The sequence below is a fragment of the Solanum tuberosum genome, unplaced genomic scaffold, assembly GCF_000226075.1.
Source record: "Solanum tuberosum cultivar DM 1-3 516 R44 unplaced genomic scaffold, SolTub_3.0 scf00435, whole genome shotgun sequence".
NCBI classification, from domain to species: domain Eukaryota; kingdom Viridiplantae; phylum Streptophyta; class Magnoliopsida; order Solanales; family Solanaceae; genus Solanum; species Solanum tuberosum.
Genome location: NW_006239382.1, coordinates 372,091 through 388,110, shown reverse-complemented (window position 1 = coordinate 388,110; position 16,020 = coordinate 372,091). Strand labels below are relative to the sequence as shown.

At 31.8% G+C, this 16,020-nt stretch overlaps 1 protein-coding gene across 2 annotated transcripts in view; it reads left to right on the top strand.

Annotated features, from left to right (window-relative positions):
• The window catches only part of LOC102600230 (protein cornichon homolog 1-like), a 15,553-nt gene extending 7,034 nt beyond the window's left edge, over positions 1-8,519 (top strand). Inside the window, exons 3-5 of one of the 2 annotated variants that reach the window (XM_006363784.2) lie at positions 139-261; positions 7,881-8,000; positions 8,090-8,519. In XM_006363784.2, the coding sequence (XP_006363846.1) occupies positions 139-261; positions 7,881-7,965 (208 nt within the window). In that variant the 3' untranslated portion in view covers positions 7,966-8,000; positions 8,090-8,519. Of the gene's footprint in view, positions 1-138; positions 262-7,880 lie in introns of both variants that reach the window. The other variant, XM_006363783.2, reaches the window with a different exon arrangement.
• The last annotated feature ends 7,501 nt before the right edge of the window (positions 8,520-16,020 follow it).

Genomic DNA, 16,020 nt, shown 5'->3' with positions numbered 1-16,020 from the left:
TCTTGGTGGGGGGGGGGGGGGGGTCTAGTCCATCCCGGGAAAAAGTGTTCTATGTTACAATTTAAAAAGTTCATATTTCTCGTCTTCAAAAGATGCTTTCTTTAAATCTTAACTAAGAGAGGTGTTATTGCATTGCAGATTCTTAAGCCGGCAGCATCTAATTGACGTGACCGAAGTTTTTAGGTTCATTGAGTCTGAGAAGAAGATTCGGATATTGAAGCTGGGTTTCTACTTGGTCCTCTTCGTGCTAGTGCTTGTCAGGTTTTATTATAACTCTTGATCCTGTTGTTTTCCTCATTTTGCCCACATCTTCTCTCAAGATATGCTAATATGTAGTTTGATTGCTGTTTCTACATAGAATATCCAATGAAGGGACACATTCTCTACTTTGCTATCAGTTTTCCCATCCATTGTTGGAGATTTTAACATTCAGTCCTCAGTTCTTGAATTCTGGGCAGTACTTAGGTCTGATAGGTGTTTCCTTTGATTCTGAAAAGTATAATGTGCTCTGTTATCTCATAAGAAGATTAGGAATGCATATGTGATGTGATTTCCTTTTCTTGTTTCCTCTCCATTTTAGGCTTTCTGTTTCGGTTGAACTTTTTACTATTAGTAATTACTGGAATGAAATAATAGAATAAAGATTATAGAATAAGCTTTAGGGTTGATTCATTGAGAATATCGTGCAGCTGTAGCTTGCTCAAAGTTTCTTCACAGCTTATGGAGCCTCTATCTAACCATCTGATAAGTCCAGTAATGATTGTTGTGCTTATCATTAAACTTTGTTCCAATTTTTCGTCCATAGTTAAATGCTTTGACCCTCACTGTGGTTTGATCAAAGTTTCTACACAGCCTGTGGAGCCACCTCCATCTTATCATAATATCATCTAACAAGCCTAGTAATGATCTGTATATTTAGGTCCAGAGTAAAAAGTTTTGGCCTTGGTACAGAAAATTCCAGTTTCCGTGGTTAAGCTTGATGTTTTTCAATTCAAATTGTAGTTAACGGGATGACAAGAGTTGTCTATCTGAACTACAGTAAATGGAATCTTGAATGCTTTTTTTTTCTTTTCTTTTTGAAAAGGAATCTTGAATATTCACTGCATGAGTTAGAGTGATCAACAGTATCTTAAGAGCTACTACAAAAAGGAATGCAAGTGTTTGCACATTGTAGATTTGATTGGAAAGTTAGTACTTGAAAATTGATGTTGAAATGGATATTAGAGCTTCAGATGGTTAGAGAAAAGAAATGGTAGACTAACTGTTTTGTGGAACAGTTACAAAATGATGTCACATGTTCAGTTAAGAGGCCATAATCATCCAATCAGTGCAAAATGAAAATATTGTAGGTAACCTGACTGATAATGTTTATTTATTGAAAACTGTGTTATTGGTGTGGAGCAAAATGTTTGTTCAAAAATGGTTTCAGATTCTCTTAGCAAGGGCAGTTGAAAGAAACAGGAAAACCATACTTTGAAATGTTGTATAACCCACCGTTTTACTTTAATTATTTTTTTAATTGTATTTCGTATTTTTGTTGGCCTTTGTAATTTTTGATCTGATTGTTTTAGGGATACTTAGGTATTTTTGCTTAGGGTAGATGGTTAGTAGGTAGTCTCGCGATTTCTCTCTTCTTAGTGGTAGAACTTGGTTCTAGGTGGGAGCACCTATCTGCTCCCTTATGATTATTATTATTATTATGCTAGTATTATCTTATTTCTTCAATTTGATTACTGTTGTTGTTACTTTGGTTATCTTTACTATTTTTGTTGTCAATATTTTTCTTTCTTCAATAATTTCACCACTGTTCATTTACTCTTGCATTTTTTTCTCAAACCTGTATTGGAAAATGATTTTTCTTGAGCCGAGGTCTATCTGAAATAACCTCTCTACCCCCACAAAGGTAGGGGGTAAGGTGTGCTAACACATTTGTGAGACCACACTCGTATGTTGTTGTATGTGTATACATACATACATATGTATACTAGTTCTGTGAATGTGTGTTGCACGTTTATCCCAAAATATTTCATGTAAAATTTGTATTGCAAATGACATACTTTATCCTCTTCAAATCTATTGGTATTTACTTTAAAAAATTCATCATTTTTACGATAGAAAGTATATCTTTAATTATAAAATTGACTAAAAGTGCATAAAGTAAAAATAACTAACTATTGTACAAATACAGTATTCCATTGAAGATACTAAAATACCGCATGCTAGGCTAATGTATACTAAAAGCTCCCGATGGCTTGTACTAAGAATTAGGGACACAAGACGGAGAGAAAGAAATGTGTAAACTAGCATGGACGAAAGAGAAGGGTAAAGATTTGAACCATGTTAAGTGCATTGGGACGAGTCTTGGAATCTTATCCAGAGATAGTGAGATAAAAAAGAGTAGAGAGCCTATTTTGATCAATCATTCAACTCAAGCCATGAAATTTTTTATTTCATGCTAGACAAGAACTTTAACTGTAGTAGTAGAATTACACTCATGCAGTAGAGGACTCCATGAAATCTATGAAAGTTAAAGAAGATTGTGGACCAGATGGTTACCATACAGGTGTCTGGAATGCCCCAGATATAAAAGAGTAAAATGCCTTACCAAACCATTTAATGCTACATTGATGTGTGGAAAGATGCCAATTTTTTTTTTTTTTTTATAACCGAGAAATCCGTCTATTACCCGGCCTTTGGACCAATCACAGCCTTCTAAACTCAGTGGATAATGGGCCCGCCCCTCTACCCTTCTCCACTTAAATACCGGGCTTCGCTTTGCATGGTGTGGGGCTTGAACCTGCGACTTAAGCCACAAATCCTCCACCTTTTGCCACTTGAGCTAGGCCTTGGGGGCGGAAAGATGCCAAATTGCCAATTAAGCGATGGAAAAACACTTTGGTTCCCATGTACAAGAACACATGAGGTACAAAAAGTTTTGCTAACTATCGGGGGTTAAACTTATGATCCATACAACAGAACTATGCGAATGAATAATAGAGCAGAGACTTAGGCCCACTACAAGGGTGATAGAGAACCAATTTAGTTTTGTGCCTGGTATGTCTATAAGAGGCTATATGTTATGGAGAAGATTGATGGAATTTATAGGTAGAAAAAGGACCTACTCATGAAATTTATTGACTTAGAGAAGTCATATGATAGTGTCAAAAAGCGTCCTTTGGCGGGTATTGAAAAGGAAAAGAATTTATATTTGTCACTAGTGTAAGAACGGTGGTAAGAGACACAAAGGAATTCCTCACAACCCTGGGTTTTCACCTTGAAACTATGCTAAGCCCCAATCTATTTTCTCTTGTTATGGATTAGCTAACCAATAATATACATGATGAGGTACCATGGTGTATGCTCTTTATTGACAACCTTGTTTAACCGATGAAACTAATAAGGGTTTCAATGAAGTAAGATAAAATTCATGCATTGTATGGTTTGCCAACAAAGTAAGAAAAGTTTAGTTGAGATTGGATGTATTGAGGTACCTAAATGTATATAAACTAGATATTTAGGCTCAATATTCTAGGAGAATGGAATGATGGATAGAGATGTGAAGCATAGGATTAATGTAGGATAGTTGAAAGGGAGGAGTGCCATGAGAGTGTTATGCAATAGGAAAGATATGTACCAAAGTGAAAGTGAAAGATAAGTTGTATAGGACAACTATAGGGCCATCAATGGTGTATGAGAGTGTTGAAGCTCAATATATCCACGAGATGTGTGTCACGTAAATGCGAATGTCAAGATAGATGTGCAGTCATACAAGATCATAAATGATTACATCTGCAAGAAAGTGAAAGTAGAGGATAATATAAGAGAACATCGCTTGAGATGGTTTTGTCGTGTGTTACATACATCAATTTTTAGATGTGAAAACATGATGATCAAAGGTGTTAAAATTAGGAAGAAACAGATATAAAATCACATGAAATGAAGATATCTCAAAAGATATGGAATACTCAAAATCCCGATAGATCTTGCAAAAGATAGAAAACAATGGTAGTCGGAAATTTGTATATGTGAGACCAACTAGAATACTCATTCTTAGTAGAATAAAAGATTCTTAGCATATTAAAGATATAACCACTAGAATATATTAGAGATTCCCTATTGTTAGATAATCCTCAAGTGCTGAGTATTGACATAATATGGACCCAAAGAGAACATTTATGATATTAGGATTCAATCTGTTGACCTCAATGTTTGGGATTGAAGCATAGTAAAATACTAGATACAAAAGCCTGGGAAAGCCCGGGCCCTATATATATTACTTTATTTGTTTTAATATATGTGACATAGATAGAATTAGGAGAGTCAACTAAATTTTTAAATAACTTTTGTTGTTAATTATTTCTATAATATTTTTAACTTACTTTTTAAATAATATCTATAACACATGTCATGTTTTGAGAGTTAATCAATTTTTAATATATTTGTTTAAATATTTTAAGTTGTTAATTATTGTCACTTATGTGGCACATGTGAAATTTTTAGAGTTAATCAATTTTTTAGTATACATTTTTAAATATTTTAGTCAACATAATTTTCAAGTAATATATGTTACCCCCTCTGGTTCAATTTATGTGACTTGAGTGAAATTTTGAAAGTTCATCAAATTTTTAATATATTTTTAAAAAAAATTAAGTTTTAATTATTGTGATTTATAATACTATTTTTTAATAATTTTTAAATGCATAATATACAATAAAAAAGAAAATAAACAGAAAAATACTAAATATTGTAATTTATCGTACTAATTTTTGTTAATTTTTAAATACATAAAATAGAGGAAAAGGGCAAATCGGTCAATTGACCGACTGACCCTAAGCTCCTCAAACGTTCGCTCTTCTAATACATAGTAAAATATTTTAAGTTGTTAATTATTGTGATTTATGATACTATTTTTTAATAATTTTTAAATTCATAATTTACTAAAAAAGAAAATAATAAAAAAATACTAATTATTGTAATTTATAGTAATATTTTTTGTTAATTTTTAAATACATAAAATAGAGGAAATTTGAGGAGGACATATCGGTCAATTGATCGATTGACCCTAAGCTCCTCAAACATTCGCTGTTCTAGTATTAGTAAAGGTCTAACCCATCGGTGGCCCCCTAAAGTTGGCACTAACTTTCACTTCGACACCTCAACTAGGCTTTGTCATTTTAGACACCTCATGTCATGTTTTGGTGCGTCATTTTGACACTTTTTTTATAATCAGCCAAATATGTAAGGCATGTATAACACACTCGCCGATGACGTGTCAAAATGACGAATTAAACAAAGACATGTGGCATATATATTGAAAATAATTTTAAATAATGAATTTTGAGTTTTAAAAAAAAGGTCAATGACTCAATGACACGTGGCAATTTTTATCCAAATAATATTTTTTTAAAAATTAACCACTTACAAGCCCATCCTATGTTGTCTTCTCCACTACTCCCCACCCCTGATCCTCAACCCCTCCCCACCAGATTGTCTTCTCCACAGTCCACAACCCCTACCCCTCCCACACTCAATGCATCTTCTCCACCACCTCCCACCCCCAACCCCCAACCTCTCCCCAATCCAGATTGTCTTTCTCCAATATACTTTCATAGTAATTTAACTATTTGAAAAGAATTATTTTCCAAAAGCACAATTTCTTTGCAAACACTGATTCGTCTTACTTATAACTTCGAATAAAACCAAATTATTCAAATCTAAACAAAGAGTTCCCTAAAAGAATTTCCTAGATTTTCTTTAAAAAAAATATATTTCGATTTTTTTCAAAACATTTCAAGGAGGAAGAATGGCAACAAAATAAGAAAAGTTGTTTAAGCTTGAAATCTGTTGGTGTTGTAGCACTATTAGATCTATTTCTCCATGGAAGGAGTTTAAGTTTTGAAAAATGGTGGCTAAAATGGGGAAGAAGAAGACAAAAATAAAATAAAAATAGGTTAAATATAAGCTCTCCACGCGCTGGTAAGGAGTATATCACTCACTATGTCATGTCAGCAAAAAGTGTCAAAATGACACAGCGGGACATCACATGAGGTGTATAAAATGAACAAAGTATAGTTGGAGTGTCTAAGTGAAAATTAGTGTCAACTTTAGTGGGCCACCAATGGGTTAGGCCATTAGTAAATATCAGTGCCCGAGCTACAGCCTTCTAAGGGTGGTCAGTTGAACACTTTTCGCCAGAAAATTTCACTATGTATATAGGTCAAATTCTAAGTTTAAGGGATATATATTTAATGTTGAACACCCTTTACATAAGCTCTTCCTTTGGCGCAATGGTTAAGGGTATTTGTTTCCAGTTCTCGGGTTCAAATCTTGCCGAGTGCATAACAGTTTTTGTTTCTTTTGAGAGCAGGTCACAACCTTACACTTGTACTCGCACCATTATTCTTGCATCAAACAAATATATTTATTAATTTTAATTTACTTGAAATTCTTAAATGTTCCTCAAGTTCCTTAATTCTTAATATTGCAATTTTAATAATATAAAGTAAACTTTACTTTATCAATTTTTATTTTTTTTAATAATATAGAGTAACACTAACATATATGAATAAATTATTCTGATTTTGAAATTTGTTATTATATATATATTTTGTATTTCTAATTTTATCTAACATATAATGCACTTTCGAAGGGTGAAAAAAACAAAATGGATAATATTTTACATTAAAAATTTGTGCTTATATATATTAACAACTTTAAACCCAAAGCTAAAATTGATACATATGTTTTATCTTCTTTCTTTTTTTAAGAAAAAAAATATTTGATGGTGAGTAATTCACTTTACACACTATAATTCATATATTTTTGATTATATAAAATCAATGCATTAGGGAAAAAAAACTTGATTGTTTGTATTTGATAGTAATAACTGTTGGAATCGTTCATGGTACAATCGCTAGGTTAAACAAATAACATTCAACTCACTTATAAAAAAAATTTATTCTTGAACACCCTTGATAAAATTTCTGGCTCCGCCATTGATATGTATATATATATATAATAGAAAAGAAAGTTTTAGATAATCCATCAGTGCCGAGTATTGAAATAATATGGACCCAATGAGAATATTTATGATATTGAGATTCATTCCGCTGACCCCAATGTTCTGGAATGAAGATTACTAATATATATATATATATATAGGAGGGGGGAGGAGGGGGTGGAGATACATAACTGTATGCTTTATAAGTTGGTTATGACAGTACATTGGATCCCTACTTGTTCTATACATGAATGGATACAATTGCAGGTACAACTAGTTGACAAATGACAGCAAAATAGAGGGTTAAAAGTTATATATATGAAAGAGAGAGAAATAAGTAAGAAAATATTCAGGGTTCATATTTATTTGTTCAACTAAGAACTCATTCAGAGAATGGTAGGAGCACGTATAAAGTTACCTGTAGAGATGAAATCCCAGCTATAAAAGCTCTCCTCTTTTGTATGCTTTTCTGAATCCTTTTATGAAGCAAAGTATGAAGTCGCTATGTGGTCATTGGTATGTAAATTATTGCATAGCATAGTTCTAATTCAAATTTTAAGATTTGCATCAAATTTCTGAACAGAATAGATGACAGTTGTTTTTGACATGATTTCAATAGCAAATGCACTTTCATGATGTTCTCTTTGTGCAAAGTCCTGTCAAGTATGGAAGGAATGGGTGTCATCTTAATTCTTAAGAAAAAAGTTTGATTATACCCTGCTACACAAAAGGATGGGCATATTGAGTAGTATAAAATACTGCAGGCACAACATTTATAAGCCTTGTATTCCTTGCTGATATTTTTGTTGACTTTAACATGCATGCTACTTAAAAGGGCCTTTGTTTTTCTTTTCTGATCAAAATGATTTCTTCCATGCAGTCTGGTCCTATCTTTTATCAACGCTCTAGTCGATGAAGATGAAGCTATTGATTTTGGTTCTTTACCATTGCCGAGCTTCTTTTGATGTATATTTTCCAGTTTTTGGTCGAGATAGCTGAGGTCTGATCAACCAACATAGCCCTGGAAATTCTCTACTTGAACTGTGAGCTAACTTGCTTACTCTTGTTTGTATTTGGTTATTTTTTCAGCAAACCGTGTCAGGGTTGACTTTTGGCTGTCTTTTCGTCATTACATTATTCACTATCTCTTTTTCCCTCAGTTTCATGCACTCGTGCTTTCAGTTGTGTAGCTCTGGCGGGTGAATGTCCGTAAGAGCTATGCGACTTTGTAAATGTCCTGTAGACTTGTAATAGAAAACCCTCATTTTGTCTCCCAGATTGGAGATGTGTTGTTTTTGGTTTTGGCTGTCGGTTTTCGTATAGCATTGTTTTGCATGAAGTAGCTAAGTTAGCGCAGAAGGCCCCAGTGTCCTACTGCAATCCACCTGTATTTCTGGCTTTTCTGTTAGACAGAAAGAAATGGTGAGGCATATCACCAGGCAGAGTTGTGTTATGACTAATGTGTGATAAGAGACACATCAATTTTGCGGTTCTGTAAATCCTCAGACTGTTCTTACTATCTTGTTACTAATCATAATTGAAAATACTATATTTATCAGTCAAAAACCCATTTAGATACAATGCATCTGCATCAAGAACTTTTTATTCGACACATTTCATTACATCATCTCTCCTTATGGTTATGAAGGTCTTTCACTATGAAAGTTTCATTTGGCTTCTGAAAACATGCACATAATGTGTCTATAAACACTTGGAGAAGAGAGACAGAGAGCCTTGATATGCGGAGTCTCAAGTTAATAAAACGAACAATTGAGATTGGGTTTCATCTAAAGGGACAAATCGCTGCGACAAAACGAACTCCATTGACGGCTAATGCACTTAATAGTTATTGTCACTTTTTTGTTCCATCCTCAGGAAGCCTCTTTTTGCATAAATAAATTATTATAATTGTGTTACAATGAATTTGGTCGTTAACCACCCATTCTATATACTAGTTGGGCCGCACGTGTATGCCAATTCGGGAAATACAAATCATGATATATTAGTAATTGTTGTAAAACTAAAACAAAATAAGATAAGAAATCTAGGAGATGAAAACAATCTATATATATCATATATATATATATATATATTTTTTTATATATATATATATAAAAGAGAGCCTTAGGCCCGCATACGTGGCGCCACCACAAATTAGAATTATTATTTATTTACAAAATTAGTCTTCCCTTTCATGAAAAGTTGTGACTTTAATGAAAAGTTGCGACTTTAAAGAAAAATTGTGACAACGAAGAGTTGTGATTTTTATGAAAAATTGCGACTTTAATGAAGAGTTGCGACTTTTATGAAAAGTTATGAGTTTTATGAAAGGTTGTGACCTTTTCGAAGGATTGCAACTTTTTCAAATAGTTGTAACATTTTTGATAAGGCACAAGAAACATTTGTTCACACTATCATTTGTTGTCTATAAATAGAGGAATTTCCCTTCATTTTAACGTAACGAAAATTCTGAACCTCCTCTTCTTCTTCTTCACAATTAAATATTTGTATACTTTGTTCATGTTGAGTGGCTCACTGACACTATTGCTTATGTTACAGATCCTGGTATGTATTTTTACAATCATTAACTTATAATTTATGCTTATGTTATTAAGGTTAAATGATAAGATGTAATAATTTTCATTTTCCTTTACATTATTAATGTTTGTTACTATGTAATCTTGTATGTAAGATAATATAGTGTTTTAGTTTTAATGACTGATATGTTTTAAGTATTATTTTATAAATTCCGTGATACTAAATTTTCGCGCGAAACGCGGGTAATTTTACTAGTATAATAATAAAGGAGAATGACAAAACGGTGATGTGGCGCTCTCTATGGCCTCTATTGTCATTTTTCTTTTTTTCTCCTTTTTTTGGAACTAGTAAAATTACCGCGATTCGCGCGGAAATTTAATATCACGAAATTTATAAAATAATACTTAAAAACTATTAGTCATTAAAATCAAAATATTATATTATCTTACATAGAAGATTACGTAGTAACAAACATTAATAATGTAACGGAAAATGAAAATTATTACATCTTATCATTAATAACATAAGCATAAATTAATGACTGTAAAAATACATATCAGGATCTGTAACATAAGCAATGGTGTTAGTGAGCCACATAACAGGAGCAAAGTACACAAATATTTAATTGTGAAGAAGAAGAAGTGGTTCAGAATTTTCGCTGTTTTAAAATGAGAGGAAACAACAAAGGATAGTGTAAACAAATGTTTATTGTGCCTTATCGAAAATGTTACAACTATTTGGAAAAGTTGCAACCCTTCGGAAATGTCACAACCTTTCATAAAAGTCACAATTGTTCATAAAAGTCGCAACTCTTCATTAAAGCCGCAACTTTTCATAAAAAGTCGCAGCTTTTCATAAAAGTCACAACTTTTCATAAACGTCGTAACTCTTCATTAAAGTCGCAACTTTTCATAAATGTCACAACTTTTCATAAAAGGGAAAGACTAGTTTTGAAAATAAATTAAAAGGGAATTCTGGTTTATGGTGGTACCACATAGGCGGACCTAAGATTCTCTTTTATATATATGATATATGATTTTTCTCAACTACATTATATTTAAAAGTTATTTTCATAACTCACACTTCTTCATCTTCATAAATTATACTTTTACTTAGTATTAATAATATTCATAACTTTCAATCCTTTTATATTCATAATCCCCAAAAAATTCAATTTTACATTAAATTAAAATATTCAATGCCTTCTTTTTTTTCTTTGGAGAGAAATGACATTAAATTAAAATGTTTGGCTCAATAGGCTTAAGATGCCAGAATTCTTAAAGTTCATTTTAACTTTATGTATTCCTTTGTTGGAATATGTTTCTTTTTATTTTGTATGTAGTTTGTTGATGAATTTTAAGTTTTTTTTTCTTTTTCTTTTGTTAATATCATTAGAACTTTTGTTATATATGCTGTATGTTGTTTAATTTATTGATAGATTTTTAGGATTTATTTATTTATTTTTTCTTATGCTAATCTTATTTGAACTTTTGTTGTAGATGATGATAAAGACACTATATGTAGTATATTCAGAGAACATATTACGCTGATAGCACCTTATGCAAGAAGAAGAACAATAACATACTCAGTAAGAATAGGAGCGACTTATGCAATGAGTCAAATTTTGTTTAAGCAAATATTTATTCTTTTGATGCATATACATCAAATTTATTCTTCAGTCTTTATTAAATCTATAATAATTTCTTTTTATGAATTTACAGGTTACTTTGCAATCGCATAAAACACAAACAAATTTGCGTGTGTAGTTGATTAATTTTTTTTAATATAAAATTCCTACATGTATTATAATTATTATCCTTTGTTAATTGTTTCTTTTATCAACCGTCAAGTCATATTGTTTTCTATTCTATTTTTTTATTTATAAAATTATATTTTTTTCTTTTTTTATTATTTATCACTAGTGTACTTGTCCGCGCTTCGCGCGAATATAAAAAGATATTAAATATATTTTAAAATAATTAATAACTGATATAATAAAAGAGAGATATACAAATTAAGTTATGATTCTGATATTATCTATTCAGAAAAATTGCTAAAAAATCTCATGCTGCATTTTCAATTTAAAATTGCTGATAAAAAGACGAAAACATAAAAATTGATATGAAAAGCTTCAGTTAAGTAACAATCTAATTATCATAGTTGCATACTAAATTCAATGATTCTTATAGTAATGTTATTGGTTCAAACAACAATACTAAATCTACTCGATCATAAATTATGTGGATTTTTTTTATAAATGGCTCTATAATAATAATAATAAAATAAATCAAAATATATTTGTGGTAAATAATGGTGAGGAAAAAATACTTGAATTATACTCGAACATATTTATGCCCGAGATTCAAAAGTTAGAGAATTGTTTTTGATATCTGATGCTCGTATTGGCATTTATTTACTACATATTTGTGTCGCATAAGATCCATTAATATTAAAAAATATATATTTAAACTTTCATTCTTATAGTTTACATTGCGAGAAGAGAGAATTAATTAAGTTGCTATAGTGAAACACTGTTGTTGAGGTTTTACTTTTACAATAAAAATAAAATAAAATAAATCACATAATTTAATCGTATAGAGATTAGCAGTAGTGAGAATAAATAATTTTTAAGAAAGAATACGTGTATCCAATGTTGAAGATGAAGAAAAAGTACCAAGAGTTGAATAATTTTCTACAACACTAATACAATTGTTCCTATTATTAAAATATTATTGTGGTAATTATTATACATGTCTCAAAATAGGTTTTTATAAGTGTCATTTTAAGGAGTGTAAATTTGTATATTAAATAATTTGAAGGTTATGAATATGAAAGGTTAGGAGTTATAAACATTACTAAATTAATTAAGATTTAAATTTATGTAATTGAAGAGGTATGGATTAAGAAGATGATTTTATAAAATAAAATAGTTGGAAAAAAATGTCAAAAAAAATCACAAAAAAAGATAAATAGGATCTTTTGCTATTGAGAGATGCCACTTTTTATTTTTTATCTACTTGCATTAAAACACTTGCATTGGATTAAATTTATATTAAGTTGACCTGATCCAAAATAACTTTTTTCTTTTTTTAACTTTAACTTAATAAGAATTTTAATAAAGTAAATAAATAAATCATGTATATAGCCATAAATTAAAGATATGTATAATTTACTAAAATACAATTTTAATTAATATACCATATGAAAAAGTCAAATAAAAGATCGAAAAAGAAAAAAACATTCTTTATGAAACTGATTAAAAAGGATTATAAGAATAAACTAATTAAAATTAAAAAATAATTAAATTTATATATTCAAAACTATACAAATCAATTATTTATCTATAAGAGCAAATGAATAATGTTTTTTCTATTTGTGTAGACTCTTGAGTCTTGCCTCTCTACAAAGATTATAGACAAGTAATGTTATGATTGAGTTAATTTACTTAATATAGTCATTTACATTTAGAAAATTGTCTATTAATTAAAATCATATTTGATTTTTTAAAACTATAAAATCACTCAATTATTTTTTTCTTCCTCAAAATATAATAACAAAAAGAAAATGATTCTCTTTTAGTTGACATGCATGTCACATTAAACACCATATTCAATTCAAATTTGAAAAGAGAGAATAGAAAATATTACCTTTTGAGAAGAATTCTTTAATGAACTTTTTTTTGTTTAATTATTTGAGAACATATACACTGACATGCATAAAGCCAAATACATAAAAAGGAAAAAATAATATTTGATTCATTTGAAGCGACTCGAAAACAAAAAGAAACAAAAATAGTGTTATTAACTGTATATAATTAAATAACAAGCAAATCATTTTTAAAAACAAAAAGGTCACAAGTCCAAACTATAATTTGTGACAAGTAATGTAATTTTTTTTAGCATAAGTAGAGGCTTTCTGTAACGACCTGATTCCGTCGTTAGGGAAAAACCAATGGGAAAAGAATTGGGGTCAGAAAACTTTTTGGTAGCAACTTGGAATTTTCTAACCTAATCCAGATTTGGACGAAATCGGAGTCAGTAAGGTCTAGAGAAATCTGGTAACGAATGAGAGATCTAATTATGAATTTGATTATATGAATGGATAGCTAAGATGTTAAGGAACCCGTACGACTTTACAGAATTGAATTCAGGCGAGTAGAACTTCCGAAAATGATCTTAGCGTGAACAAGTGGTTTTTGAAGGTCAAGGGTTGAAGGTGTGTTGTGAAATGGGGGATTGGAATTCAAATTCCAACATTATGTCTCCGTGCATGCCGCCGTAGCGGGATGGGTTCCGCTGTAGCAGGACAGACGCGACTTAAGTCGAAAATAACCCTCAAAAACATGAACGACCCCAGGTGTGTTCTTGGCGGTTTTTCACCATTATTGAGGCTAAATGTAAGGTTTTTACTCCCCGAATCCATGTTTCGATTCGTAGAACTTAGTTTCTTAGGTAATTATCGATGGGGGAGGGTTTTGATCTGGGAATTATGGTGGAAAAATCCCTAATCTGGGTATGGGGATCATGGATTTGGTCTAAGGTTATTGAGTTCGTTATAATCCGGATAATTAGACCTTTGATTGTTGATCCTTGCATATAACTTGTTATTTAAGTAGACCTAGAACAAGCGTAACAAATTCGGAAAAGGGAAAATTCAAGTGCCTTAGGGGATTCAAGCTTGGATTCGAGGTAGGTGATGGTTTTGATTTCATGTTGTGTGATGTATGTTCTCTCTTGCTTCATTATGATACGTGTATGTATGTGAATGTTGCATTATTGATCACACTAGTTGTAAATGAGATAGATGAATGCTATGAATCATGACTTAATTGTATGATTATGAGAATATACTTGTGATTGTGATTGTCTTGTTGAATGATCGGGTGTTTCGTTTCGACACACTAACTTGGATCGGTTGCCATGTTTCGACATAAATAGCTGGATCGATTTCCACGTTCCGGCATAAATATATGGATCGGTTGCCACGTTCCGACATAATCATTGGATCGGGTACCACGTTCGGTATGCTAACAGTTTGTGTTTGGTTCCATGAGAGGACCATTGACTTGTCATAACTGTGTAAATCTTGAAAATGTGAAGTTGTATGTTGTTTCGTAAATGATGATGATATTGTATATGTTTGGTGTATGCATGTTATTATTATGTTGTAATGACTTATATATGTTGCACTTAGTGGGATAGCTGCGTGATCCTACCAATACATTGTGGTTGTGTACTGATACTGCAGTTGCTCTTTCTTTGTTGAGTACAGGGCATATTCAGGCGGCTATTGACAGACCTCGCTTAGAAGATCAGTGATCATTTGAATTCAAGAGTGAGCCAGTTCTTACTGCCATGAGTTCTCTTTCTGTTTATGTCCATAATTCAGACTTAGACTTTCTAGATAGTTATTAGCACATTAGTTGGGGTTGTAACCCTTCTTGTTAGGCTTATGGTTCATTGTTAGAGTTTTGGTACATTGACTTTCAGGTTCTAGGTGTTAGTTCAGCAATGTTAGTTTTGGTTGTTAGACTTTTGTTGGAGTTTATGGGAACTCCCTATCTTTTCCTTAGCATTTAAACCTGCTTTCATTTCTTTAAATGCCTTAGTTGTTTGGTTCTTTGGTTAGCTAATAAGTATTAATGTTTCTCCCATCGAAGGGTTAGTGTGGGTGCCAATCATGATGGTCTGGGTCGTGACAAAGCTGGTAGGGAAGGGCTGTTTGGCATATTTGGGATGTTGAGGTTGAGTCCCCTTCTATTGAGTCTATTCCACTAGTGTCAGAATTTAGAGAAGTATTTCCTAATGATTTGTCTGGTATGCCTTCAGATAGAGATATAGACTTCTGCATCGATTTAGAGATTGGTACCCGTCCCAAGAGATCAAGGCCAAACAATTTGAGGATGAAAATTTGAATGAACTTAAGAAGAAGACTGCGACTGGTAAGGCACAAGAGACCACTCTTGATGCGGAAGGTGCGCTTAGTTTTAAAGGAAGAATTTGTGTTCCTCGAGTTGATGACTTGATTAAAAAATTGTTGATAGAATCCCATGGTTCACGATATTCCATTCATCCGGGTGTGACCAAGATGTACCGAGATTTGAAGCGAATTTATTAGTGGCTGGGCATGAAGAAGGATATAGCAGAGTTTGTGGCTAAGTGTCAAAATTGCCAACAAGTAAAATATGAGCACCAAAGGCATGAAGGTTTGCTTTAAAGAATGCCAATTCCAAAATGGAAGTGGGAGAGGATAGCCATGGATTTTGTGGTTGGTCTTCCCAAGACTTTGGGAAGTTTGATTCTATTTGGGTAGTGGTTGATAGATTGACTAAGTCATCCAATTTTATTTCGGTAAGAATAGATTACAATGCTGAACAATTGGCTAAGATGTATGCGAAATAGATAGTGAGGTTGCATGAGATGCCCCTTTCTATCATCTTAGACCGTGGTACTTCGTTTACGTCTAAGTTTTGGAGGAAATTA